The sequence below is a fragment of the Rattus norvegicus genome, chromosome 1 (assembly GCF_021556685.1).
Source record: "Rattus norvegicus strain SHRSP/BbbUtx chromosome 1, alternate assembly SHRSP_T2T, whole genome shotgun sequence".
NCBI lineage: Eukaryota > Metazoa > Chordata > Mammalia > Rodentia > Muridae > Rattus > Rattus norvegicus.
In genome coordinates, this window is record NC_141534.1 from 30,928,298 (window position 1) to 30,955,902 (window position 27,605).

Below are 27,605 nucleotides of genomic sequence, written 5' to 3' on the forward strand. Positions count from 1 at the left end.
ACTCATTAACAGTCTGTTGTTGTTCCTCAGTCCATGATTGAAAGATTTGTGCACAAACTTACCTCTCCACAGTCCAAGAGGGAACTTTTGAGTCTGTCAAGGACTTGTGCATGTCTATGGGTGGGGGTGGGGGTGGGGGAGTGAGACAATGATTCTTCTTATCAAGGTGAGAAGAGCAAGAGGAGAGGATGGAGGTGGGCCAATAAATGGCCATGAAATGTAAGTTACAGCTTGAGAAACTGAAAATGTAAGAAAGTTCCCCAGAGCTCCCATGTCCAGACTTGTCGCTCCTCAGAGTTGATCCACGGAGACCTGTCTTACATTTGTTCTAAGCCATGGAGTGTAAAGTGACTTTATGTAGTGTCCCAGGGTCCTTCCATGGTTGTATCTCTCAGAAGTTACCATTGCTGAAGCAGCTGCTGGAGTCAGGGCTGTTTCTCGTGCTCCTTAGGGAAGGACAATGTTCTCATACTGGTGTGTAGAGACTTCTATTCCTTCAGTGCTCAGATAGATATGCTATCATAGGTACAAGTGCTGGCAGTTGCATGCCCCCATGCCCGGGCAACCCATCCTTATACACCCTAAGCTAATCCCACTGCTTTTGACTTGTGCACTGCCTGGTGAGGACCTCCAATGCAGCTTCAAGACTACCTCCTACCCCAGGACCCAGGTATAAGGAACCTCTGAAAGCCATGTGCCTTGCACAACTGTGTTGGGAGTACCTTTAAAGATCCTTGGGACGTGTCACCCACTACATTTATCTGAGACTGCATATGTGCATTAGCATTTTAATTGGTAATATTAAAGGGATTATTTGAAACCAATGTTTGTCTTTTGAGTCATGGGATCAGGTTGATACTGAGACTTGGATTTCAGTTTACTACCCCAGAACAGTATCTCATCCAGGAAGGTACAGATAAGGATGAATGTGTCCCACTTAGAGCAGCCTTCCAGGTAACCAACTCTCAGATAAGAGCCTGGCACCCAGGATGAAGAAGAATGCTGCAGAGGAGCAAAAGAAACCATTTTCAATTACCCACAAACCTTCAGGGACGACAAGGTCCATGTTACCAGAGCACACTTCAACTGTTCCCAACACAGTCCTCTTGCTTTTAGAAGCACTTCTTTGCACCTACTCCTCTCCATAGTGTTTCTCCTAAAAATACGACCAACCTGAACACTGGCAACCATGACAAGCCATTAAACGACAACCTGAGCTCCTAGGATGTTTGTGGCTCCATAGCTGGGAGCATTTGCCACTGGGCATTTACTCCTTTCAATGTAGAAAAGAAATCTATCTTTTGTATTGATCTCTAAGAAAGGTTTAACGTATAATATCCACAATATTTTCTATATTATTATAGGTTAAGAAAAATGTCACAGCCAAAGAAATTTATTTTAAAATAGAAACAAACATACATTAAGCTTTAAACAATCAAATTTTAAACAAAAGGGAAAAAGAGCCATTTGATCCCAGAGTTGGTACAGAATGACTTTTGTGTGTGTGAAATCCACGTAAGGAGCACGTGGACAAGCTGACATGGAAATCCATCATGCGTGCTCAGGTGTCCACTGGCTGCCATCAGACACTCATACACTAAGAGCTACCCTTGACTGACTGCCCACTGGCACCATTCCCAAGACCCAAGTTCATGTGGGGTATATGGTCAAGTGCTACGGTTCCTTCTGAACACGAGAAGAGAGGGTGCTCAGGGATACTGAGAAATGCTCAGAGGGATTTGGCAACGCAGAAGATGTGGTATCTAGGAATTCTCCCAAAGGCCCCAGGAATACTCATGGCCCAACTGTGCTGTGCAGTGCCGCCTGGGAGCCTGGGCTGAGATGCTCAGTCTGGGTGGGGCTTCCGCTTGGGCTGCTCCTCATAAGACTCCCCAAATTCATTGACCCTGCTCTTATCCACAGGGTAAAGCCTGCAACAGTAGGGATGGATGACTATTAGCAAGGCAAGTCCTTATGTCCTAGAGAGGCACAGTTCCTCTGAAATCATCCTCCAGCATCTGAGCCACTGCAACATCTGGAACCTTCCTTCACAAGTCCTGGGGCAGCCTCCCATCCTCTCATGTGCCCCAGTCTGCAGGGTTAGGAAATGAAGAGCTAGAAAAGGACAGCAGCCCTGCAGAGTGGGGCCTGGAGAGTCCTCCCTGTGGAGAACTATGAAAAGTTCCAGGCACAGTTACAAAAATGGTAATCCATGGCTTCCGTGGTTTTAAGTGCTTTGCCCACAGTGGTTATGCTCTTTAATCCTGAGACTTCCTTTCCCATTCTAGCAACATACCCTGCTGCTATGAAGACACCAAGGTAAAGAGGGATGAGGTGCCCACTGTTTGCAATTTTCCTGGTGCCCCACAAACAATGAAACAACCAGACCCCAGCTTTAAACAAGCCCACCTTCACCAAAAGCCCTGGGGCTTGGTCTCTGCATAAATACTTGGAACCACTTCAGAAGCCCTGCTGACTGATCTAGGACTCCCAAGAACAACTCTGTACCAGGTAAGACAGGGCTCCCACAAGCTGCCTTCTACCTTTAGGTGTATCAGGGAACCTCATGTGGCTATGAAAAGCTTGGAGCTAGACCTCATTCAGCATGTGATGTGGTACTGTGTTATGACACACAAGTGCAAGAACATTTGCAGGAAGGTGAAGTAGTAGCTTTGGGAAGACAGGCTCATCCTGCATAGGATAGCCACAGCTCAGGAAGCTAGAGGAAGGAGCTGTCACCACATGGAGACTGAGGCAGTAGAGGTGTGGAGAGGCAACCTCGAGTTCCAACTACTGAAGGATGGGAGGTAAAGTGGCAACAGTCCATACAGAAGCCTTTTCCTCAACATGGACTCAGCTCTAAGGTCAGAGGAGATGGGCTGCCTGAACCTCTATCAGTTTTAAGCTTTGTTTTAGAAACTCCCCAAGCCTGGCTCTACCCCAGGCATAGCCCACAGGCTGGGGCTGCATCTGAACAATGGAAAGGCCAGATGCCAGCCCAGAGGGGGAAATGGAGGATGGGCAAGCATTTGCATTTTAGTGTATGTCCTAGAGGCTCTTCCTTCGCTGTGCGTCAGTCTGAGGCCCTGCTTGCTATTACCTGCGGCTGGATACAATCTAGGCCTGCCCAAGTGAGGGACCCACTGACCTTCACCCACACTGTTATCACAAGACACAGCTGGAAGCTATTTTGGGCAACAGAGAAAAGCCATGGCGCCCTGCCAAGTCTGCCGGAGCAGACAGACAGGTGCAGGTCTTTCCACTGAGGAGTTGCTCACTCACCACCGCTGGTAAAGGTAGACCAGGAAGACCACGTCATCTCTGAAACAGGCCAGCCGGTGGGATGTGGGCATGGTGATGATGAAGGCAAAGACATCATCAATGAAGGTGTTAAACGCCTGCAAAGCCAGAGGGAGCAGTGAAACGACCACCAAGCTATGTTTCATAACCCACATCAGTGAGCTGCCTCTCAGCAGACTGACGGGAACTTCGAACTGTGATGGTCACAGCGAGTGAGTGAAGATCTAGGGTAGAGATATCAGAGCAGCACCAGCAGGACAGCGGGGTCCCAGGCCCACAAGGATCTGCAGCTCTGTGCTGGGAGCCAAGAAGTTACTGGGGAAGATGAACAGTGCAGCATTGGACCTGGCTCCTTAGAAAACTGAAACTGCTTCCGATCAGCTCAGCCTCTACAAACCTTTGTGAAGGGTTCTGGGCACTGCTGGGAAGACACAGGGCTCTGGTTTCAAACACTCAATTACTGAGCCAAAATGCATTTGCATTTTGACAATATTGCCAAAAAAGAACATGGCCTGTCACTCAAAATTCTCCCTTACCATGACTATGAGAACCTTCATCCTGTATGGTTTGTGGCCCTTCAGAATTTGAATAAGATGTCTTAGTTTTTCAACAAAGTGGACAGGGCCAAAACTACTGTGTGTCTGTGTACACAGGAGAGCTCATATGAATGCAGCCCACAGTCTTCCAGCCACTCTCGGCACAGACCTGTGGCTTACCTTGTAGGTGAAGGCCTTCCAAGGCAGGTGGGCCACTGACTTCATCTGAAACAAGGAAGACGCCACAGGTCAGCCAGAGGCGACAGAGAGGAGAGTGGTACTGCCTCAGCAGAGACACCTTAGCCTTACCTTATAGTTGACAAAAAGCTGGGGCAACATGAAGAGGAAGCCAAAGGCATAGACACCTGTGGAAACAGAAAACATCCATGAAAAAGAACCAAACATACACTCTGCTGGGGCTATGCACACTGGGACACCCAGCTTCCAAAAGACCTCTGCTGGCCCCATCACAGTGCGGCTTGCTGGCTAATAAATTCACCAAGAGCCAAGGACAAATCAGAAAAGAGCACTGATTGCTGTTGACTTTTGTCCCCAGGATCAAGCAAGTGCTGGGCACCAGGGTCATCATATCATGGGTGCGTTGGGGAAGGTGCCAGGATTAAGTCTGGGACTCATATCTGCAAGCATGGCCATCTAGAACTGCCTGCTTATAGTGAGGCTGCCTGAGCTTACTGCTGCTCACTGTTACACTCCAGAGCATGAGAATGCAAGTCTGCGACACTTAGTCACGGCACAGTACACACCCAGTACACAGAGGCTGTGCTGTGAAGCACACACAGCAGCAGGGCCCTGACTAGCCTCCCAGCACGTCCCAAAAGGCAACTTAACACACTCGGGGAGACTCTGGATAAATGTCAGATGGGAGCTGAATGCTATGCCGCCTGTTTGTGGGAAGGTAAATGGACGATCCACTGGAGTATTATTCAGGTTCGGGAACAGGCTTGTTTGATGCTCACGCACCACAGGGCTGGGTACTGTATGTGTGCTAAAGGTAAGGGCTAGCCTTCCACCCTAGAAACCTGTCCCACAAGTAATGGAGAGGGACAGGAAAGGCAGCACCCACTGCAGTAAACACCATCACTAAGGAGAGACATGTACTCACCATTCACAAAGCTGTTGATGAGCCAGGAGTACCAACTGAAATAGAAGTGGAGAAGTTGTGACCCCCAGAGAGGCCATGGGCATGCTGCTGAATTTAAAATAAAAGAAAGGTCTCTTCCTGAAAAACCATTTTGACAGCCAAGGGCTCAGGGGAGCTGGGATGCCAAGGCAGCCTGCACATGGCTCTCTATGGAGGAGTCACGTGGGGAGACAGCACTCTGAATAGACAGGCTTCACTCTGTACAGTCATTGTACCTCAGTGAGATGTGACACATGTACAGCATTCAACCCTGGATCCTATCCGGATCATGCTGCTTACCCGTCCTACTATCAGTCTGACCTGAAACACACTGCCCACAACTGTCCCCGACACAGGGTCCAGTCTTGTAGTCCTTCCAGCTAAAGGGTCGGGAAGGTGGGGTGTGTGTGTGTGTGTGTGTGTGTGACCAGGTTCAGAAAACAAACTAGGTTTTCAGCTGAGAAGACTGAGGGTGTGAACTCTGCAGCACCCACCTCTTATACTTGATATTCAGGAGTGAGTAGACAGCGCCCCCGACACAGAGAGGGTAGAGCAGATAAGACAAGTACTTCATGGCCTGTGAGGAAAGGCAGATTCCAGTTAAATACCTCAACCACCAAACACCTCAGCAGATGCACTGTCTAACTTACCACAACGAGAGCAAGCAAAAAAAAAAAAAAAAAAAAAAAAAAAAAAAAAAAAAAAAAAAAGGTGGGAACCCCAGTAACATTTCAGGTAATAGCACAACTGTGTCTAATGGCCATGGAATTCTGCCAAGACCCCAAAGCGAGACCCTGAATGCACAGCATGGACAGCAATGACTGTGAGGCATCAGACGTGCTGCCTGCATCATGTGGCAGATTCAGTCAGGAGAAACCAAGGAAGCCTGCAGTCACAGACCCAGGCTGCGCCTGCACCATGGGCCCTGTATTTACTCTGGGTTGGTATTTGTTATCATATCCCTAAAATGTGAAATGCAAATATCTGAGCTGAAACACCAAAACCGTCCTGCACAGACATCCTGTTAAACGCATCACATCCCACTCCCTAGCAGCAGTGGGAAGCTACTAGGATCTAGGTGCTAGTGGGCTTCCCGAGACCTCTGCACGATGCGGAGAAGCCAGGATGGTCCAGGTGACAAGCTGTGAACCAGTGGCCTGGGAGCTCATTCCTTCCCTGGGAAGAGGGTAACCCCATGTTTACTCTTGGGACTGCTTTTCAGGCTGGTTCCATTGCACTCCCTGGACAGGTTCCCCAAATTACCACAAGAACCCAACACTTTATGTTGTCATGGGTCCCCAGCTGCTTACCTGAGCATCGTATTTCTCAGTCTTCCTCTCAGACTCACTATGGGTGCCAAACTGTTGTAAGATGAACATAAGGTCAGGTGACACAGAGACCCTCACCACAGCAAAGCTGGCACTGCAGCAGTGAACAGTACAGGCCTCTGCACTACCCTCAGTGCCAACACTGGCTGTGCCCAGCCGCTGGCCTAGTCACCGGCCACTCCTGCTCCTGTTCTACCATCACGAAAGCCCACAGACAGCCCAGTCTTCTGATGAATTAGGTGAAGAAAGAATTAGCAACTGATTAGAAAGCCGACAGGAGCTCTACTGGTGAACTTCTTAAGCAGAGACCTGCAAAGCCCGCCTGTGTGAGGACCTTCCCCATCCATCTTGCATGCATGTGCCTGTGTGCTGGGAAGCTCTGTACCAGGCAGCAAAGACAGGATAGTCTCCAGAAGCTTCAGCACTAATTTAGAGGGACTACAAAATGACAGCCTGGCCAGTCTGCTCAGGATAAGCTGTATCTGAAGGTCTCACCTGAAACACAGGTCTCACGCCCCTCCAGGTCACTGTCATTTTCAATGCCTTCTTCACTTTCCAAAGCTGAAGGGAGAGGAGGAAACATACATTTAGTTCTGAGATGCTGGATAAGGACAAGACTGGCACCTTTCCCCCTGGGCCCATTTGTCACTGATTCTCTTCCCTCCACCTCTCATGGCCATCTGTGGACTGGGAAGGCTGTGCACCACACACCTGGCTGTCCACTGGTAAAACACAAGGAAACCAGTACTCACACTTACCGTAAATCAAGCTAGTCTTCATCCTGGGCCTAAATCTTTTCCTAGACTCACTAGGATCCACGGCCTCCTCAACATCCTCACTGTAACCTTGCACCAGCAACATTTACTAGGGTCAGGTCTAGAACACTGCCTCCGAGAGGGATTTTCATGCTGTCGCTGTGACAGACACAGAGCAGCAGCATCAGTGAAACCTGTCTCTAAACAAGCACTCACAGGGCAGGTACTCAACAGAACTAGACCTCTGGATCAAGCTCCTTCGGTGCCTTCTTTCCAAACGGAGCTCCCATGGCTCCTTTCTACAAGCCCCTCCTAGCAGCAGTGTTACAAGGTGTGGAGAGGCATTAACTACGTCCATATGACTGCCCCATCCAACTGCCTATCAACCAGGAGCTTCTTCAGCGTCACACCGTCCTGTTTCACTTAGAGCTTATCACCTTGTTAATACCGGGTCTGCCTAACGCAATCTACTGTTCTGAGTTGTACTCTTAGAGACCTCTTTACCAAGCAGCTGCCTCTCTAAACCTGTTTCTCCAGGTATGCAGGTCAGGTCCTCAGATTGCCTGTTTCAGCACTCGGAGCAGCTGGGCAAGCATTAGAGTTCACAGACCTCACAGAAACCCCAGTCCTGACCCAGCTGGTGCCCAGGACTCACCTCAATGGCAGCCCCAACACCTGCAGGGATCAGCACCAGCAGGCTTGTCTGTTCATCCAGCAGGAAGAGGAAGATGACCACAGTGCTGAAGCAACGCCAGAGCACTGGGGACATGAACACAGGAGTAAGAGCAAACTGCAGCCACCCCTTGCACACACCTCCAACCAACTGTAAGCCCATCTCCTCTCTCCTCTCCCGCTCTAGTCAGCCACAGACAGCTGTGCTGGAGTTGGAGCTTAGCAGGAGAGCCTGTACCCAGAGTGTACAGCCCCTGGGTTTTAGGCCTAGCACCAGGGGAGACAAAAGGGAGAGCAGACCACCATGCAACTCTTCACAGCACTTTAATTATCAGAAGCCAGAGTGGGGCAGAGGGTGGCACATGGTCTAAGCAGGTACTAGATCTGAGCGACAGTCAAGACACTAATAAGCACAGATGCTGGGTTGACTGCCCGGGCTGAGTGCTTCCTTACTGTATGCTCTCTTGTTCTGTACCATTCTAGGGTTTGTACTCTGTAGACAGAGTATGGTCAGGGCTACGTTACCAGATTCAGCAAGAAGCTTCTCCACAGGTGCCTGATGAGACACTGCACAGCTTCCCTGAAAGCCTCGTATTTTACACTCATTGGGCCAGCCCTGCCAGTCAAATCTAGCTCTTGCTAGAGCAGCCTCTCAATTCTATCCCTTACACTTGCACCTACACTTACCTCATGACAAGTCTACCTACTGGCTAGTGCCCCTTCTTTTATACAGCAAAACCATCCTCCTCGATCTTATTTAGTGAAACAATTCTGCAAAGTTGGGTCTCACTGATAAGGACTCTGCTCCAAGGACTGGGGATTTATTTTGAAAACTAACTCTAAAGCTTGCAGCCAGAGCTCTATCAAGCCGGTGGGAGCTGGCTGAGATGGTCTGATGCTATAGTGGAATCTATGAGCAACGAAGCTGCCCAACAGGACCATGCACCTTGTGCTTATGTAGGCAGGCCAGCGCCACACCTCATACAGGAGGCCTGTGATTGAGGTCTATAGCCTCAGCGGGATTTGGAGATGCTCCTTGGCTGCTCACACTGCTGAGTCAGGGTCAGGAGTTATGCTGCCCAACCTCAGAGGCATCTCATAGCCAAGCACAAACCCAGGACTGTTGAGGGACACCCTGGGCAGGTGAACTATTCCTGGGCCCTACCTGCTTTGGTAGACATTCCAATCATGCTCTTCTTTTTCTTCCAGAAACTGATGTCATTTTTAAATGCCAGGAAATCAAAAAGAAGCTGTAAAGAACAGACAGGACAGCAGCTTGCAGTCTAGTCACTTCCAGCACGTTCACTGTCTGAGCAGGCAAGTACACCAGGCCCAAACAGCAGGTTTAGCAAGACATGTTCACTGTCTGCCAAACCCACTGCCACACGTTCAAAGGCCAGAATTGTGGAACGTGGAGGGAGACGTTAGTGGGACATTTTTCAAACATACATCTTTGACTCATATCTTGGGGTGTGGCTAACCAGGCACCCTAACCTAGGTCTCACCCATTACTTGTTAACAGTCCAGTTTCTCACTGTGTGACCCCTTACAGTCATTCTTGTAGACAGTGGCCTTATAAAGTTACATTTGCTTTGTAGTAACTAGTACTCAGAAAGGTCCACCATACCCCAAGCCTCCCTACCTGGCGCCCTAATTGTGCCCAGCTCACTGTTAGAGAGCACTCTATTGCTCTGCACTACAGACACACGATACACACAGGAGGACTGCTCCCTTTCCTAGCTGAAGATCTACGAGGGCACCACACAGTTCTAGAGATACTTGCACCTGGACAAGGGACAATAGGGGCCAGAGACTGTGCAGGACCCAGGAACTGACCCCAACTATACGTGCCAGTGCCCAATGAGCCACCCCAATGTCTGTCCCTATTCCCTGTGACAAGAACCCAGGGGACAGCTCACGTGAAAAGCTGCAACAAAGAAGGTCAATGCTAAGAGATACAAGTTGGTGTCTACGAAAATTCCCTTCACTTCATCTGCATCTTTTTCTGAAAACCCTGTAAGGAAAACACATTATAAAGAGCCATTTTAGTCTTATCCAGTGTCACAAATATTCTTCTGACTGTAGAAAACACACATCTTGTCTGGAGCAAAGTCAACAGAAATGGTAGCATTTAAAAAACTGTGTTCTGAACCAAGCCAACTTCAGCTAACCCCTAAGTCACACTCGGGGATAAAAGGAGCTGAAGCACTACAAGCTTCTTGACCACAGGCCAAAGGTGACCCAGGAATGACCCCTAGCAGAAGTACAGCAGTGTGGGTCTGTGTCAGCTGTTGAACGAGCGCCACAGCATGGCTTGGATGAAGTGAACACCCCACTCCACCCTGACCTGGGCCCCAGGGCCACCCACCGAACTGCTGCAGGGAGTACACGGCATCCTGCATGTGGATCCAGAAGCGCAGCCGCCCCAGTGAGATCTTGTCATAGGACACAGTGAGTGGCAGCTCAGTGGTGGACCGATTTATCACCTGCCACCAAGAGATCCATAGGTGAGAGAAGGCCACCGAACATGGCCAGAGTCAGTGCAACACCCCGCCCGCAGCCATGCACCAGATCCCAATAGACCTCGATACCCTGACAGGTCCCTGCACAGCCTTGTGCAGCTCCATGCCAGCTCCAGTGGGCTTTGCAGGGTTCAGGGTCTGATACAATGCCATCCTTCTTCCTAGGCTCCTCCATGTTCGGACTGGGCCTTTTTCACAGGACTGGAGCTCTGTGTGCCAGCTACTATCTCCAATCTGAACCACCCTCTGACATCTTTGAGCACCCAGCTTTTTCACCAGCTACATCCTAATGTATTACTTCTAACTAGGAGCTCATCATTTTAAGTAGCACCCTGTTCCATGTGTGTCCATCAATTTTCAAGCCGCACAAGCCCTGACAACTAAAAGGTAGGCTCACAATTAGCACTGGCTAGAAGCTGGTCAGCTTACTAGCTGAGCCAAGGGAAGGGAAGAATGCCAGGCTGAGGTGCCATGGCCCCATCCTCAAAGAGTGGAAAACTGAACACAAGAAGGGCATGCCTAAGTGCTCTCAGGTGAACCATGAAGAGACAGCACTTCAACTCACACCGCACAGCGGGTGAAATGTGTTCATGTTGATAGAGCAACCATGTCATAAGCTGACACATATCATCTACTCTTCCTGCCCCAACCTCCTGCCACGAACACCGCTGGTGTCAAAGGCATGATGGTCACTCACAATGGAGCTAGCAACCTGAAATGTGTCAGGGTTAAACAGCCACCAGGCTTAGGACTTGTAAGTTAGGTGCTGGGGTTCTTCAGAATACAGAAGGCTGCTTCACTGCAGGCAGCAGAGGCTTCTGAACACACCCTAAATAGCCAGACTTGTCCCAGGGATGACACTGTAAGATCCCATCAGACAGCTGGTTGGCTGGACTACACTAGCAGACTAGGCTGTCCCCTAAAGACAACGTTCCTGAGAAATGGCTCACATGAGACAAGGCAAGAGATACAAAACAGGCACCAAAGCAAAGCCTACACGCTCACTCCTATTTCTAAGTAGGGTTTGCCAAGGGTACTGTAGCATGTACAGACTCCAACAAGGACCACTAGAACATACACTCTGCAGAGCTGGCCTACAGCTTCTTCTACATATGGATACCTAGGGGCAAAAATACAGTCACCAGACACAATTTCCCAATTGCTTACAAGAAGTTAGCACTACTAGGTCTTGCAGTATGTTTATACAGTCCCAGGTTTACTACATGCAGTTTGTACATTTCACAGAACCAGTGTTGTAAGCTTTAAACAAGGAGAAATCAAGTAGAGAAGGGGGAAGGAGTCAATCAGACTTCCTTACTTCAGACTGCCCTGTCCCTAACCCACAGATTATCCAGATGCAGGTGACACCCAAGGAAAGTAGAGGACCCTATATTAGGGACTGTGGGGGCTTGTCATCCTGAGCCACAGCCAGAATGAGCCCAGGCAGCCTCTGAGGGATCCTACTGTAAGCTCCCTGCTCTCAGCCTTGGCTCTGTTCAAGAGGAGATCTGGGCTGCCTGTTAGGGAACACTAACAAACGTCAGTGGGCGACACACAGGTGCTCGCTTACAATCTTTGCTCACCCGTGACCCCAGTCAAGCTCTCCTTTCCTATCCCAACTTATTTCCACTGTACAGAACACTGACACAGCTCCTGGCAGCAACCATCACAATGAATACGAGATATTTAGCACGGTACTTGATTCGGCGTTAACCACTGTTATTCTCCTTATAATGCAAAGCCAAAATTCAACCACATTTCTTCTACTCTTAAACACCCCTGTTCTCTCTGGAAAAACAGCATCTTTATTGCCTATAACAAGGGCATCAGGGTAGCCATTTCACCTCTACAGGACATTGGCACTGCCCAATTGCAGGACTATGCCTAAGGACAAGAAGCTGTACAGAAACTACGAAGTCTCATCCGCCACACACACTAGGAGCAGGCATGGGGCCTTAGGTGGGGCTCTGTGGGACTGCCACCTAAATCCCTGAGTCTATCACCAGGAGACCCCACAAACAGCTACCACAACTAGAGCCCAACCAGGCACTGAGACCTCTAGTGGGCCCAACATGTGCTAGGAGCATCCCTCTCCGCTCTGAGGAAGCAGTGCTGCATCGAGAGCAAGGCACAGAGAGCATGGCTCACCATCAGGTCTTTCACCCGGTTGCTCAGCTGGTCAATGAACAGGATGGGGAGGTAGTGAACTGTCTTCCCAAGCTGAATCCTGGGGGTTTAAAGCACAACAATCTAAAATCAGTGTCAGATTTATCCCCCTGGGTCACTAAGTATGTTGAGAAACCAGGAGTTCCCACCCAGCATTACTGTTGGCCACATCCTGGCTACTGGAATCTCACAAGAACTTTCCAAACAGAAGCAGGAGATGTTAGCACCGCAGGACAACAGTTACAGCCACAAGTCGGAAGACCCACACACCTCCCTCTGAGTGAGTGGTAGGCACTAGCTACCACACAGGACAGCCTGGAAGGAGGCTACCCATACACTGGAGGAGGCTGCCTGAGAGGCAGGCTGGAGACAAGGTCAGAGCTGGCCCTTTATGTACCAATTTGGAGCATGTACACAAATCAGAATTTATATTAACAAAATTTAGGGTAGGGATTTAGCTTAGTGGTAGTTTTTGTTTAACAGGCACAATGTCCTGATTTGGCTTCCTAGCACCACATACACATAAAGATTTAAACCTTACGAAAGAAAATATGAAACTTTGACTATACCAGAGGAATTATCTGTTGTGAATAGAAGTGACTCTCAGCCAGCCACTCTCAGAAGTCATAGGACACCAAGAGGACATACTGATGGGTCTCAGCACTGGGCCTCCTGAACACCATCACAGGTCCACACAACTAAGGATGGCAAGCAGTATTTAGGTCACAACCTGGAGATGAAATCTTTAAGTGAATCCAGGTTCAGAACCCCCATATTTCATGGCTCAGGTAGCATGAGGACAGGGCAAAGCCATAGAGTACACAGTCATCACAGCTAACAGGCACAGTAGCTTTTCGTTTCAGCGCAGGTGGGACACTTTCCTAGACTAAAAAGCAGGATGCACAGCTGCAGTTTTACTCTTTCCCTCAGTCCTGTCAGCCACCTTGATCACAACCTCTAGGTGGTTAAGCAAAGAGCTGGATGGGTTCTGAGGCAGGGGCACTCACAACACAGGCAGGGTCCAGAACTGAGGTACGGCACGCTCTATTTGGGCTCACCAAACTGAAGCCCGCTCTGCTGTCAGTTCTAAGCGTAGCTTCCCTCCCTGGGTTCCATCTGGGACTTACATCTTCATGTATCGATGCACATCTGCAGGGAGGGAGGAACCATCAAAGACGAAGTCATCCACCATCACATTCAGGGTCAGCCGTGGTCGCCAGTGAGAGACGGGCTCATCTAGGGCATTCGATGGCTTCCTCTCTGCTTCTATCTGCTGCTATGGGATAAGAATGGAGGTTATATTACCTGAGACCAGCCTGGGGCAACAGGTAGTCTTGGCCTCCATGTGAGAAGCCTCTGGCTCCCTAGACTGGCAAAAGTGGGAAAGGGGGCCTACGTGGGTGTTCTAGCCACCCTGGGCTATGAGTCTCAGAGCATAGCCTCCTTCCTCCCACCTGGTTCTATGAGACCATGAGGAGGCAGCACCGAGGGATGAGGGACTGGGGATCTAACAGGAGGCCTGCATCTCTGTGGGCTAGGCAAAGACTACCAATCCCGTGCAGTCTTGGAAAGAGATGCACAAGATCAGGCACCTATTCTAGATAAAACTAGACCCAGGGAGAAAACTCTGAGTAACTGAGATTTATCTCAAACCCGGGTAACTAGGAAACAGCATTACCCTTCCTGCTGAACAACAGCTCTCCCGCTGCACTTCACGTTCCCCACAACAACAGCCACAGCCCGTGTTTAATGGTTCCAGAAGTTCCATACCCACCACGAACAAGATACCAGCCTGCTCCCAGCACTACCATCATGAAGCCCTTTCCACCTGCCCCCAAGGAGACACAGTGGGGGACCACAAACAGGAAGAGGATTTTTAAATACACTCCCACCCCCAGACTCTGGCTGCTTCCTGCCAAGTTGCCATCATTCTTGTTTTGTGATTTGTCTTAGCGTCTACTCAATTCGGACCCAGACAATGAAGATCTCGTTTCCTGCCATGGGCCCATGAATGATTTCCTTGCCTCCAACAGTCTTGGTCTATGTTCAGACTGGTCTGGAAGCCATGGCAACCCTCCTGTCTCAGCCTCAAGTACTAGGGTACAGGAATGAGCCATCTTGCTTGGTTGAACAACCACTTTTCTGAATAAAATTTCCTTTGCACATAGTTTTCTACAGGTGAACAAAATATAAATAGTACCTATACCCTTCCTACAATGTTGAATTACAAGCATAAATGACCAGGCACGCAGTCCTACACTGTGTGTGCGTGTACATGCATGTGCCTGTATATACATAAGGACTCTCACCTGAAAGAACAGGTGACCTCTGAAGAACAACTGCCCTTCCAAGAAGGCATACACACTCACCCAAAGATGCAGAAGACCTTGAGCCAGAGAGGAGTCTCTATTCAGAGTGCTGTGACGCATCACTCATCACTAACCTGATGCACTGTATCTACGAATCCATGGGATACAATCCAAATTCCTTTAAACTGCCATTCTAAGACAGGCACACAAACTCTGAACAAGGCACACAAGCCTTCTCCAGTGACCTGTTAGGATCCTTACCTGTGTGGCAGACTCCCCAGTGAGCAAGTTAATTTCTTCTGGTTTGGGGATCATGTAAGTAGTCAGAGGACTGACCAGGTGTACCTGTTTCCCATCGTGCCAGGGCAGAATCCCAGCATGATGTAGGAAAATATATGCGTACAGCGTCCCATTGTTTCTTGTTTTCTTTGGTACAGAAACATTAACTGTCCTAAAACAGAAGAGTCATTTTGTTTGTTATGTCTCATGTTTATCATGTAGCACAGACAGTCCTCAAACTCAAGTTCTTCTTTCTTCAGCTTCCCAGGTAGTTGGGATTAAAGGTGTGCACCACTATCCTGTCTTACATTGTTTATACACACGTCAGCTAATCATCTCTTTAGGTTTACAGTCTAATTTTAGTTCAGAACGACTAAAAATGAAACCCATCTGCCGTGACTTTACCTACGCCAGGACACTTCCGTGTCCCAAGCACTATGAAGTTACAGCACTCCCCACCTCCGTTAGAGCCTCAGAAGGGACTACAACTTGCTTTAAAAGGCACAGTGGGAACTGCTACAGAAGCACACAGGGTGTAGACTCCTCTAAAGCTTCTAAGGAGAGGTGTCTCTGCCAGGGAACCGAGAGGACTCTGAATATAGGTGCTGACTCTACTGTTTTCGGCAGGTGCAAACAGAAGTGGAGCCGAGGACCAGCTGTTCCAGGACCACTCATGCTTCTTCAACTTCCTTCAGGCTCCAAAATGAATGTTACACTATCTATCCTGACACAGGTCGATGAACAGGAGGCAGGATTTACTCCTATAAAACTAGTGAATGGCACCAGGATGTCCAACCTCCATTTCAAGAGCATGGGCATGGGTAGTCAGTAACTACCCTAGGGCCACAGGCTGATAGGCCTGGGCAATGATGCTCTGGGTGGGAGCTGAAGACTGGTTGACTAATGACCTGATATCAGTTGGGCAGTACAGGACCTTGACTTGATGAGCAACTTTACAAATTTGATTTGAACTTTTACAAGTTAAAATCATGTCAAATGCTAAACCATGTTAACTTTCAAAAGTTACTGTACATAGTTGAGCCCTGAGAGCTATATTCTAATGTCAGAGGTCACTTACTTATAAGTAACAGGAGAACTAATCCTACTATGTAGACAATATATCACTTCTTGGGAGATTGCATGGACTGTGGTAACCACACTGCCATCAGACAGCAGCAAAAGCTACTTTCTAATTGACAAACTCCGCACTTGTTACTTTCAGTTTGACTGTTTACCCTGGACAAGAGTGCTTCTGTAGGATGTCCTTCCTCACTCTAGACACAATGCTATCCCTGACATCCTGGAACCCATCTCAGGGAATCTGACCCACATCCACACCTTTCAAATTTGGACTCCACATCAAAGTCTTCCACGTTCAAGACCAGGTCCACATTGTTCTCTGCACCAAGGCTGGACCGTGTGGTGGTGTAAACACTCAGCTGGAAAGAGTGAGCAAGAATAAATTGCCAAAAGGTCCTGATAGAAATCATATAACTATTGTGAGAGGGTAGCAATCTGAGAGCTACCCCTCAGAGGGTGAGCTTGGGCAAAATGGCCTTGTGTCACACTGCTGTGAACAAAGAACCTAACTGTGGAGCTGACATGTCCTGGGTTCCCACTAGAACCAGGAAGTGACACAGGTGATGACAGGGCAGAGCTAGCAGCCTGCTTCGCGAATGGCTGGAGATCTCCTGGTAGCTTCCACTGGGGTCCCGTTAGGAAACACGTGTAGGGCAACTCGATCTAAGTTATAATCGGGGTAGAGCAGGGCACCAAGGGATAACAAGAGGGTAGCAGAGAACTGAGGAGTCTTAACTCCAGCTCTCACTGCCACCTAACCAGAACACTGGGCAGTGACATTAATGATAAGGGACAACTCTGGTAGCCTACAACCCATCTCTGACCAGTACCAGTAGGGGTGGTAGCACCCGGCCGGGAAGCGCCTTCTTAGGGCTCCCCGACGCTCACCTGCAGCTTGGGCCGCCGGGCCAGATAGGGCTGGATGCAGTTGGCGTCACCCGAGCACGGACGGGTATAGACGATACCATACATAACCCAGCAGGTATGCACCACGTACACCACGAACACGCCCACCACCAAGCTGGTAAAGGAGCTGCGGCCGCTCCACATGGCGCCGCAACCTGCGGGCCCAGCGCCGCCGCCCGCCGCTCACGGGAGAGCCGCCGCGCGCCGCCGCCGCCGCCGCGGGGAAACCAACGCGCCTCGCGCGGGCCGCCGGCCGCCCCGCATGCTCCCGATACCTACACCCGGCGCCGCGGGATTCGCCGGATTTGCCGGCCGCCGCTTCCGGGAACCGAGCCGCCGGCGGAAGTGGGCGCGCGCGGCCCTCTGGGAGCCGGGTGCTCTGCCACGCACGCGCGACCGCAGAACAGGCGCGTGTGCGTGACGTCAGCCTCTTGCGCCGTCCTCCGGGCATCCCTGTGGGAGCCTAGATAGGTCACATACCTTGGTGGCACCCGGTTCTTGCAAAGATTGCACACCCATTACCCACTCAGATAAACCACCTGGGCTCATTAATTTATTCACCTTACATCCCAATGTCAGCCCCAACTCTCCTATCCTCTCCCCTACACCCTCTCATATGAGATGGGGGAGGCCACTCAGATAAAACCATCTGGATCCATTAATTATCTTTTCACTTTACAAATCGATTCCAGCCCCCATTCTCTTCCCCTCACCGCCACCCCTTTCTCTGAGAAGGGGGACCCTTTTAGGTACTTACCTACTCCCGGCACATCAAGTCTCTATAGGACTAGCCACAGCCTCTCCCACTGAGGCCAGACAAAGCAGCCCAGTTAGGGGAACAGGATCCACAGGCAGGCAACACAGGGCCAGCCCCTGATCGATTTGTTGGGGGAACTTGAAGACCAAGCTGGACATCTGCTACATACGTGTGGGTGTGGGGTGTAGGTCCAGCCCATGTATGCTCTTTGGTTGGTTCAGTTTTTGGGAGTCCCCGAGGGCCAGGTTAGTTGACTCTGTTGGTCTTCTTGTGGATTCCTATCCCCTCCAGGTCCTTCAATCCTTGCTCCAACTCTTCCACAAGACTCCCCAAGCTCTGTCTAATGTTTGGCTGTGGGTATTTGTATCTGTTCCAGTCAGCTGCTGGGTATTGCCCCTTGAGAGGACTGTTATGAGGTCCTTATGATCAGTAGTGATTAGTTCCTTACTCTGTAGTGACCTCACAAGCTGCCCCGTTGAGGTTTTGAAGCTCATTATTCTCATAGGCATGCTCCGTGCTGCATTCTCCTCTTTCCCACACATGCAATCAGAAGGATGAGTAGGCATTTCGTAAAAATGGTGTTATTAAATAGAAGGTTTCAGAAAAGGAGCACCTGTTTCAGCGTAAGAGTATCTTAGGGTTTCTGTTGCTGGGATGAGCACCACGACTGAAAGGAATTTGGCGAAGAAAGGGTTTATTATGCTTATACTTCCACATCACTGAGGGATATCAAGGAAGGCTCTGAAGCAGAAGGCATGGAGGGATACTGATTACTCACCTACTCCCATGGCTTGCTCAGTCTGTCTTTCTGTAGCACCCATGATCACCAGCCCAGAGGTGGTATTGCCACATTAATCATCAATCAAGAGGATGCACCACAGACCTTTCCATAGGCCATTCTAGTGGGGACACTTTCTCAATTGAGGTTCCCTCTTCGCAAAAGACTCTAACTTGTGTCAGACTGACACCAAACCTGCTAGCACAGGGCTCGGGAGGAGGCACAGAGAAACTGGCTAGGTCCAAACAGGTGGGGGCAGAATTTGGGGTTACAAAGACAGGTGGTACTTGGCCACAAACTCCTATGGAGCTAAAGCAGAGTCACTGGGTCCATCTGAGACTCCTTGTACCCCCACACCTTTGTCAAATGACGCTCCTCTTCAGAGTCACTTATTCCTAGGAGTTTTGTTAGCCTTGCAGTGACATCTGACAGTCCTATGTCTCTGGCCTTCCCTCCAGTTGATCTCAGTGATGTAACCCAATGCACAGGGAGCCTTAACGCTCTTTGCAAAATTGTCTTGCTCACAGGTTACTCTTCCTATTCTCGTCAGCCTGTGGATAAACCTAGGATCTCCAATAGGCTGGTAGGGTGAGGCTCTCGGCATCTACAAATGCTAGGATGCAGTGAGGCCTCGGAGGTGGTTTCAGAACCACTGTGGGATTTCTCACTATTCCTCAATAATGCCTAATTTTTTTTGGTCAAGTCCTAGGTCCATTTTTATAGCTGAAATGGGCTTGGTGGCACCTTGGGCTCTCTATTTCTGCTGTCAACCTTGCTGGCTTCAAAAGTGGGGCATTTGCTATTTGGGGTCTCACTGAGAAAGAGCCTGTACATCTGCACAGATTTCCTGGAAGATTTTGCGTTGTGGATCACTCTTGGGGCCTAGACAAGTGTTTTCACACACCCCTGCCCTGTTTGGGTCCTGCACATAAGGGAACTCCAGCTGAAGCTTGGCTTCTGAGCTAGGTCAGCATGCAACAACATTCCAAGTTGGCGCCCTTTGTCAAGCACCAGTTCCAGCAGGATCCCTTGAATTTGGAGTTTGTCTCTCAACAGGGTAGAAAGTTCTTGTTCAAATCCCAGAAACCAGTGTTTTACCTTTGCTAGACTCCTGCCCTCATAACCCATCCAGTCTTGGATACTTTGGACAACTAGGTATAACTGAAGTCTAGGTAGCTGTGTCTGTTCAGACATTAGGGATAATCCTCATTTCCAGCATGAACACTGGCCACACACATGTACACACACACACACACACACACACACACACACACACACACACAGAGAGAGAGAGAGAGAGAGAGAGAGAGAGAGAGAGAGAGAGAGAATAAATATTTTAAAAGGAGTACTGGAGAGTAAAAGTAGTAAAATCAAAACATTTATTTTTGGTTCTGCAGAAGCCAGAGATCAGCCCAGAGAAAATGGCTGGCATGCTGATTTCATATAAAGCAGTGGTTTTTATATTCCTACTCACTTTTTTATTGCCCCAGAGTTTCTCATTGAGTTCTTCATGGAGGTACAATCACTCGGTATCTAGCATGGTCTCCTCTCCAAGTTGCTTGTTCTGTCAGTTCAGAACGCAAAGCCTTATCTAGTGTATTTCCTGTGCGTCAAGTTTCCTCCTTTTCTGATATGTGGTCACAGTCATGTAACACACTGCCTGAGACATTTAAACACGCAGATGAACTGAGAGAATCCAGACAAGCAGATGCCAACTGCCAGCTTTAGAAGGCAGCCGAGGTCTCGGGCTTATTTGTGGTTCTCCGATGAGCTCTAAGTGTACCTCGTCTTGAAACTGAGTCACATGATTTATTTCTTACATTCTCACAGGGAAGAGAAGATACTACATACCATGGATATATAGGAGCATGTGCTGCTCTTGCAGAGACTCTGAGGTAAGTTCTCAGTAATTATAACCCTCTCCCTCCCTCTCCCAACCCCCCTTTCTCACATACACCACACACACACACACACACACACACACACACACACACACACGTACGTATATGTGAGTGTGTACTATATCCATTTTAGCAGATGATATATTAACCTTTAAATGTTTTATTAACACTATTATTTGAGGTCCCTTAGAACATTCCAGAAAACAGATTCAGGAAAAAAAATTACATGGACCTTTTTGTTTGTGTTCAGTGTGAACTTTGGCAGTGACACGGTGCCAGATGATAGGGGGAGGGGCAAATTAGAGATACTTTGTCCCTTTGTAAAATCCTGGGGCATGGTCAGAACACAAAGGAAGCAGGAATGTTTTTTCCCATGATGTACTGTCCCTCCATCTTGGGCAAGGGAGAAAAGATACAGGAGAGTAGGTGGTAGGGCAGGCTCTGGACTTTGCATGGTGCACACAGCCTGATTTGGCTCCACTGACTCAGGACTGGGACTAAATATCAGCTATTTGGGTGAGGAAGGCATGAAACCCCTGCTTCATGTTCACCCAGGGCTTGCACTTCAGACTCCAGGCTGGCAGGTGCATTCAGTCATGGTTAATTATAGTCTAATGTTTGGATTTCAGAACTCCTCAGTGCTCTGCGTAGTACTGGGGCTGATCACCTCCAATGCTATAGGACAGAAGCTTCTATCCTCTTAATGGGCTTGAGGGGCACTGGAGTTAGAGGGGGAGGGTGAAGGTGGTGGGCAGTAGAGGCAGGCTTCTAAACATGAAGATTTGAATTTCTTGATTCCACCGAGGCAAACTGATGTAGTGTGGACATTGCTGGTCCTCGAGGGTCATTACCCTCATTGACGGTACAATTCTACTGAAGGAAAATCAATGGGGTTGCCAGTGTCAGCTGTAAAACACAGCCCTGTCATTATCGTACACAGAGCCAGGACAGCCTCCCACAGAGCTGTCAGTGTGATTCAAGTCTGGGGTTTATAGTTACCTCAAGAAATCTGGTTTTGAGCAAATAATAGATTATATTCTCTAGAGCTCATGGGGAGCTAAACAACTTCTGACAACCAACAAGCTCATGGAAATGGCTCTTTTTGTGGCAGACATGAGGCTGCATCTGTTGTCTCATCAGGCCTTCAAGCTCCAAGCTAATGCCTTTGCTAAGCACTGGATCGTCCCTGGCTGTCTCTGTAATTGCCCCCTTGACAAGCACAGTAATGACAGCTTTGGATCTACTACCTCAAGACAGAGCCCTCTCTGAGTCAGGAAAAGTTACCACAAGCACAGAAGACAATGGGTTCTTAAGGCATAGATACAGATGCAGGCACCTAACTGTTCAGGCACATCAGAACACCGCATTACAAGGCACACTGGAGGAACCCATCGAGAATCAACGTCAAGTGGGTAAAGAAAGATAAGTATATGTGACGGCCTCTTGCTGAAACTGCTTCCCACGGTAACTCAGTCAGTTCATGCACTGTTCCCAAGTTAGGATCAAAAGTTATACTGTAGAGACAAGGAAATTGAGCCAAGAAGGGAGTATCTCCTCTAGATATTTGAGGCATCCCTTTAAAGGGGTCGTCTTCTTTAGGTTAGTTGAATTAGGATGATCTGCCTAATCCTTGGCCCCGGGGCCCTGACTTAATAAAAAGAAAAAGTAAATTGAGTATGGTATTCATCTCCCCCTGCTTCCTGACTGCTAATGCAACTTGGCCAACTGCTGTAAGCTTCTGTTACCAGAACTTTCCATTATGATGGACTGGGGTCTTGAACCATAAGCCAGAGTCAACTCTTTCTCCTTGAAGTTGCATTCTTGGGGTGTTTTTATCACAACGACAAGAAAAGTAACTAAAAACACGTGGGCATTATCTGGCTTCCACTAGAGAGGACGCAATTATTTAAGTAACAGCAATGAAGCTAGTGGAGAAGATCCACATCTCTTACCTGTGGAGATGTTCAGTTGCCCCGGCATTATGTCTTTGACACAGCCAATGGACATCTGCAACTGTCTGTTCAAGAGTATTCCTCATGATAGATCATGACATGTAGGTAAAAGATCTCGGATTCTTTGAGTCACCCTAGGAAGTTACTAAACCCAATGTTGGGGGAAGGAAAGTTGTAGTCAATGTGGGTAGAAATGTGAACTCCGGGGATTGGAATCTACTTGTGACTGGAAGGTGAAGGGGGGATCTTTGTGATGCTGAACCTTTACCCTGTAGGCTCTACACTGAACCAGGTCTTTGATGTCAGAAGTGCTTTAAAGGGTACCCGGTTAGTGCCCACAGAGTGCTGGGGGATTGCTTAGGTAAGAAACACTCATACATTTCAGGAGAGATGGACTATGCAGGTTTTCCTATTCATGAAGACAACATCAGTTTCCTTTCTTGTTTCCTTGGTGAAGCACCTCACTCTTCTTGCACAACTCAGTGCTCACCATCCTGATATGGATGTTGACATGTTGGAGACACCCTTCCCCCTAATTTCTCTGCACTTCTATCTCAGTTACAAAAGTCCACATTGGTTTCACCAGACATGAACACAGTGGCTGGCCTGGCTCTTCATGATGAAAAGAAAATTGATAGCAGTTCAGACACAAGACAGCCTGGGACAGCCACAGATTGAGGTAGCTGTGAGTCTTACTGGTAAAGCTGTGAGTGCTTACTGGTAAAGACAGTTGTCATATTGCTCAGGCCAGGCCCCACCGAAGGTCTGCTGAGGAAACTGGAAACTCTTACGGGGCTTTCAGGGGTTGTCCGATGAATGGGTTGACCTGCCAGTGTTAGATGTTGGACTGCCTGAAAGACATATGTGGGATTGGTCTCGGGACACTTCTCCAAGATTTTCCAGGCACGGAGAAGCCTGAGTGTATTAGCCTGCATACGGAGACTCATCATTTCTAATAGTTCTACTATACATTGACTTTTCCAGGAGTCTATCATGAATCACATTCAATGAGGGCAGCTCAGGTTTGCTCAGAATCTCCCAGCATTCAGTCATTGGTCTCTGTTCTCACTCTCGGGTTATCTGCATTAGCCATGGACTCTCGGCTTGCATTCTAAGAGGGCTGGTGGTTCTCTGTGTGGTGTCAGAACACCAGATTACTCTGATAAAGTGCAGTGGTTTGAAATACAGTGGAGATGGGGAAAGATGAATTCTTGAGTAGTAGTTTTCTTGGGGTCATTGTACAGGCACTTAGAAAAAGACATATCTACGCCATTACTTCTTGCCCACTGACCATGCTCAATCCCAGAAAGACTCCAAAGTGCCCAGGATTTGAGCACAGAAAGGAAAACCTGGGTTTGCTTAAGAATTACAGTGCAGGTGCCTTGTGGGAAGGGAGCCACAGAAGCAGACTAACAAAACACTGAGACATTCCACCATTTTAAAATTAGTACACCCAAACTGATCTCAGTAAGGTACCCCAGAGCTATATCCACATTCTAGGCCTCTACAGACCTAGAATGTCCAGTGCAGAGTTGGGACAAGTAGAACGAGGAAGGAGGTTGACATGATCGACTTCAGTACTGCCCTCCTTACTTACCTGAGCATATCTGAAAAGGAGGAATTGTTTATTATGTACAGTTTCTGTCAATCATGGTGGTAGGGGAGCAGTTTACATAGACAGGAAGCAGAAAAAGGAAATAGAAGGAACCATGGTAAGATATAGGCCTGAGTACACTCTCAGTGACCTACTTTCTCCATGTCACCCAGTGGTACCATCACATGCTAAACCTACTGAAGGGTTAGCATGCTGAACAGGTCAGTTCCCTCCTGATCTAACTGTGTCGAGAAATGTGCTCCCTCACACCCAGCCATGTGTCACTAATGTCCTAGGTGCTTCTCAATTAAGTTGACAGGATGAACCATTTCATGATCTGTCGGACAACTGCAGTAGGCAAGAAGCTCTGGTACCAGTGAAGGAACAGGCAGATGGATCAGCAGAGTAGAGAGAATTAAAAACTGGGACCACACGAGTATAGTCAACTTACCTTTCACTCGGGAGAAAGACAGACCACTGGAAGAAAGATGGGTCTTGGGCTGGAGAGATGGCTCAGCGGTTAAGAGCACCGACTACTCTTCCTGAGGTCCTGAGTTCAATTCCCAGCAACCACATGGTGGCTCACAACCATCTGTAAGGAGATCTGATGCCCTCTTCTGGTGTGTCTGAAGACAGCTACAGTGTACTTATATGTAATAAATGAATAAATCTTTGGAAGCAAAAGAAAGATGGGTCTTACAATAAAGGACAGGGAGCAGCAGATAAAAACATAAATTAACTTCAGGCGCACGAGGCCAAAAGCTAAAATGAAGAATGACAAAGTGCCTGGAAGATAATATGAAGAAAAAACACACCCCAGGCTTCACAGACGCATTTTCTACACAACATCAAAGGCACAGCACAGGAAAGAGAGAGTCAATCTGGACAGATGTGCTGTGTGGGGGGCAGTAATGGAAAAGACTTAGACTGTAGGGGAGAGTGCAGTGTGGGAAGTCTTTGCCTTCTTAGGTTTTCTGTGAAGCCAAACTTGTCCAGAAACATGTTTAAGAAAATTAACATTAAACTGTGCACAAATTAAGTCGCCATGAGCAAATCAAAAGCAGACATCTCTTGGGTCGGCAGAGACATGAGGCCACAGCCAGGGTATTGTGTAGGACCCGAATCCTGCTTGGTCATTCCTGCCGCATAGAGTGGATATGGCTCCCCCAAAAGCAGCAGAGTAATCGCAGAATGGAAGGCAAGGCAAACGCTGCAGGAGACCCACACATAGTACAATAGGAACAGGTTACTTGGACCAAAGTAATAAGAACGGGCCTTTTCCACTTTGGAAGCTGCAAGCCTGAGATCACAGCATCTTCAGCTCCTACCTCTCTGAGAATCGACTCTTCCCCAGCCTTCAGGGCTTCTTAGGGCGCTGGAAAGAGGCTGAGTTCCTTGGCTCATGGGCACATCATCCAGTACCTGCTGCATTCCACATGATCTCTTGAGGTCTCTCCCTATGAAGACACAAGTTCTTAGATTTAGCTTCCATCTCAATCGGACAGATCTCATCTTAACTAGCACATCTGCAGAGATCTCATCTCTAAGCCGTGTATCATTCTAAGGTCTTTGGGGGACTTGCATTTGTGGGACACAATTTCCCCAGTCTATCGAATGGTCATAAAATGATCATACTATGGGGTGGGGGTAGATCTCAAATGATTTTGGAACATAACGCTCAACCTGGGTATCTTGGCCATAGCCACTCTAAGGAGTACTTTTAGCTAGTCATTTTTAAATAGTTTACTAAAGTTTTCAATGCAGTTCAGAGAATTCCAACACATTCCATATCACTTCCCCCAAGGCTGACAGCTTACATAAGCCCAGTACAGGGTTCACAGTTAGGATGCTGATTCCAGTGCTGGGAACTGTGCAGACCTCATGTATATGTCTTGACCCAGTGTCCAAACCAGGACCTCTCACTGCGCCTCAACTTCTCCCTCCAGTGACCTTGGCAGGGGATATCCGCCAGGACTGGTGACTGTCGTTGGGCATGCAGACACTGGGCTGCCATCTTGTCAATTGGGCATTGTTGAGCTGGAGCTTGTGAAGCAGTGTCCAGGTCATTCCATGGTGCAGACACCACTTATTCTTTCCTTGGGGTAAGACTTGGTGCTAAGCGACAAGCCACTACTTACCTTATTTCTGATCACTTAATGTCCTTTGATGGCTCTGGTCACATTTTTGTGCTGTTTGATGAATGACCATTCCTGGTTCCTATTGCTCTGGGGTCTGGCCTTTCATGCTTTTCAGGTGGGCTTTGCTCTCTTGGCATGTCACTTTGGAGCCCTGCCTTACTTGTGAGAAACCGGTGCTCTAGGGTCCCCACAATGCCCCTGTCTGGAAAAAGGTGTTAAAAAGACTTGGGATGTGGGAGTACTCAGGGACACTGGGTATCCCTGTATCGGGTTATTTTGGGAGGTAGATAAGACACACACTGTGGTGCCAACATCTATGCTGCGTTTCATCTGCATGTGACAGCTCCCTGAGTGTCTGTGTGCCACTTACGTCCAATTCCACAGCTCAACCTGCTCCTTCTGGATCATTGCAATTTACAGCTGGTCTTTCCAGAGCAATCCTTGCTGTCCATATGACAGCTTCTGGCTACATCTTGTTGTGATGTCGTGTGTGTGTGTGTGTGTGTGTGTGTGTGTGTGTGTGTGTGTGTGTGTGTTGTCCAGGACCATCCTTGCGGTGGACAAGTGCTCTACCCCTGGGTTTCATCTACAGCCCCATTGTTTTGAGCCAGGGTCTAGCTGTGTTATCCAGGCTCACTTCTCAAGCACCGAAGTGACAAGATGTGACCTCCCCCAGCTCCTGAGTTCTCAGTGCATTCTGGGTAAGGGCTCTGAATGCACCTTTTGCATCAGTCCCCACAAATTATGTCACTTGTTCTGATTACCCATAATATGTTTGTTTGCTTCTCAGTTCTGGAACACACACAGTGATTTCGGAATTGCTAGGTCTCATCTCCGTGTAGACCAGCTTCACAAATGAGGGCAGTACGGCTCCTCCTGTCTTTCACCTACTGCTAAAACTCTACCTCAACAAGTGCATTCAAAGAAGTTCACTGACTCCTCAGAGCCACTTTGGGGCTGGTTAATATAAACCGTGTTTCTTTTGAGGGTCTGGTGCGTTTCTGTTTCCCTACAGACAGAATACCACCATGTCCCTTGTAGCAACTAACACCTGGTCCTTTAGGCAGGATCTCGGTTTTGTTCTTTCCCATGATCCTCTCACTTTTGCAAGTGGCGGAGATGCTCTTGAAAGGAAGAAAAAGATGGCAGGGCTTCAAGAAGTAAGGGTTCCTATAGATCCTGGCCTGATGCAGGGTGCCTGGTGACTGGCCATGCACAGGCAAGGTAAGTATTCCCTGGGCATTTATATGGGGGACAGTTCAGCCATGGATGCCCAGGCGAGGCAAAGAGGGGTTCAGGCTGGGCAGAGAGGCCAGGGACTCATGAGGGTTACCAAACTCTATCTGTGCCTGAGGAGGAAGATGTGGTGATGGTGATATCCACTTTAAACCTCACAGGCAGAGGCTTGGCTGAGTTCTGAGGAGACCTGGGTGAAGTAAGACAGGATCAGGCACAAGTGGAAGGCCACCTTTTCCCCAATAGCACCAATGA

General features: G+C 48.6%; 1 protein-coding gene and 1 long non-coding RNA gene across 3 annotated transcripts in view; one reads left to right on the top strand and one right to left on the bottom strand.

Moving 5' to 3' along the window:
* Positions 1-1,349: 1,349 nt before the first annotated feature.
* Positions 1,350-17,341, bottom strand: Clptm1l (CLPTM1-like). 2 transcript variants are annotated; one of them, NM_001108240.1, is made up of 17 exons: positions 16,977-17,333; positions 16,347-16,447; positions 14,991-15,180; positions 13,548-13,696; positions 12,403-12,481; positions 10,101-10,218; positions 9,652-9,746; positions 8,898-8,982; positions 7,716-7,819; positions 6,801-6,866; positions 6,288-6,338; positions 5,472-5,554; positions 4,960-4,994; positions 4,146-4,201; positions 4,017-4,061; positions 3,283-3,398; positions 1,350-1,931 (listed from the first exon to the last, which is right to left on the bottom strand). In NM_001108240.1, the coding sequence occupies exons 1-17, from the start codon at positions 17,136-17,138 to the stop codon at positions 1,847-1,849; spliced, it is 1,620 nt and encodes a 539-aa protein (NP_001101710.1). In that variant the 5' UTR covers positions 17,139-17,333; the 3' UTR covers positions 1,350-1,846. The 2 variants fall into 2 exon arrangements, with proteins under 2 accessions (NP_001101710.1, XP_087422532.1); XM_087566406.1 differs by having other exon boundaries at positions 1,378-1,931; positions 13,548-13,693; positions 16,977-17,341.
* A 2,813-nt stretch (positions 17,342-20,154) lies between these two features.
* The window catches only part of LOC134484979 (uncharacterized), a 32,369-nt gene continuing 24,918 nt past the window's right edge, over positions 20,155-27,605 (top strand). The window contains exons 1-2 of the long non-coding RNA XR_015644909.1: positions 20,155-20,269; positions 20,360-20,424. This is a non-coding gene — a long non-coding RNA (uncharacterized LOC134484979). The remainder of the gene's footprint in view (positions 20,270-20,359; positions 20,425-27,605) is intronic.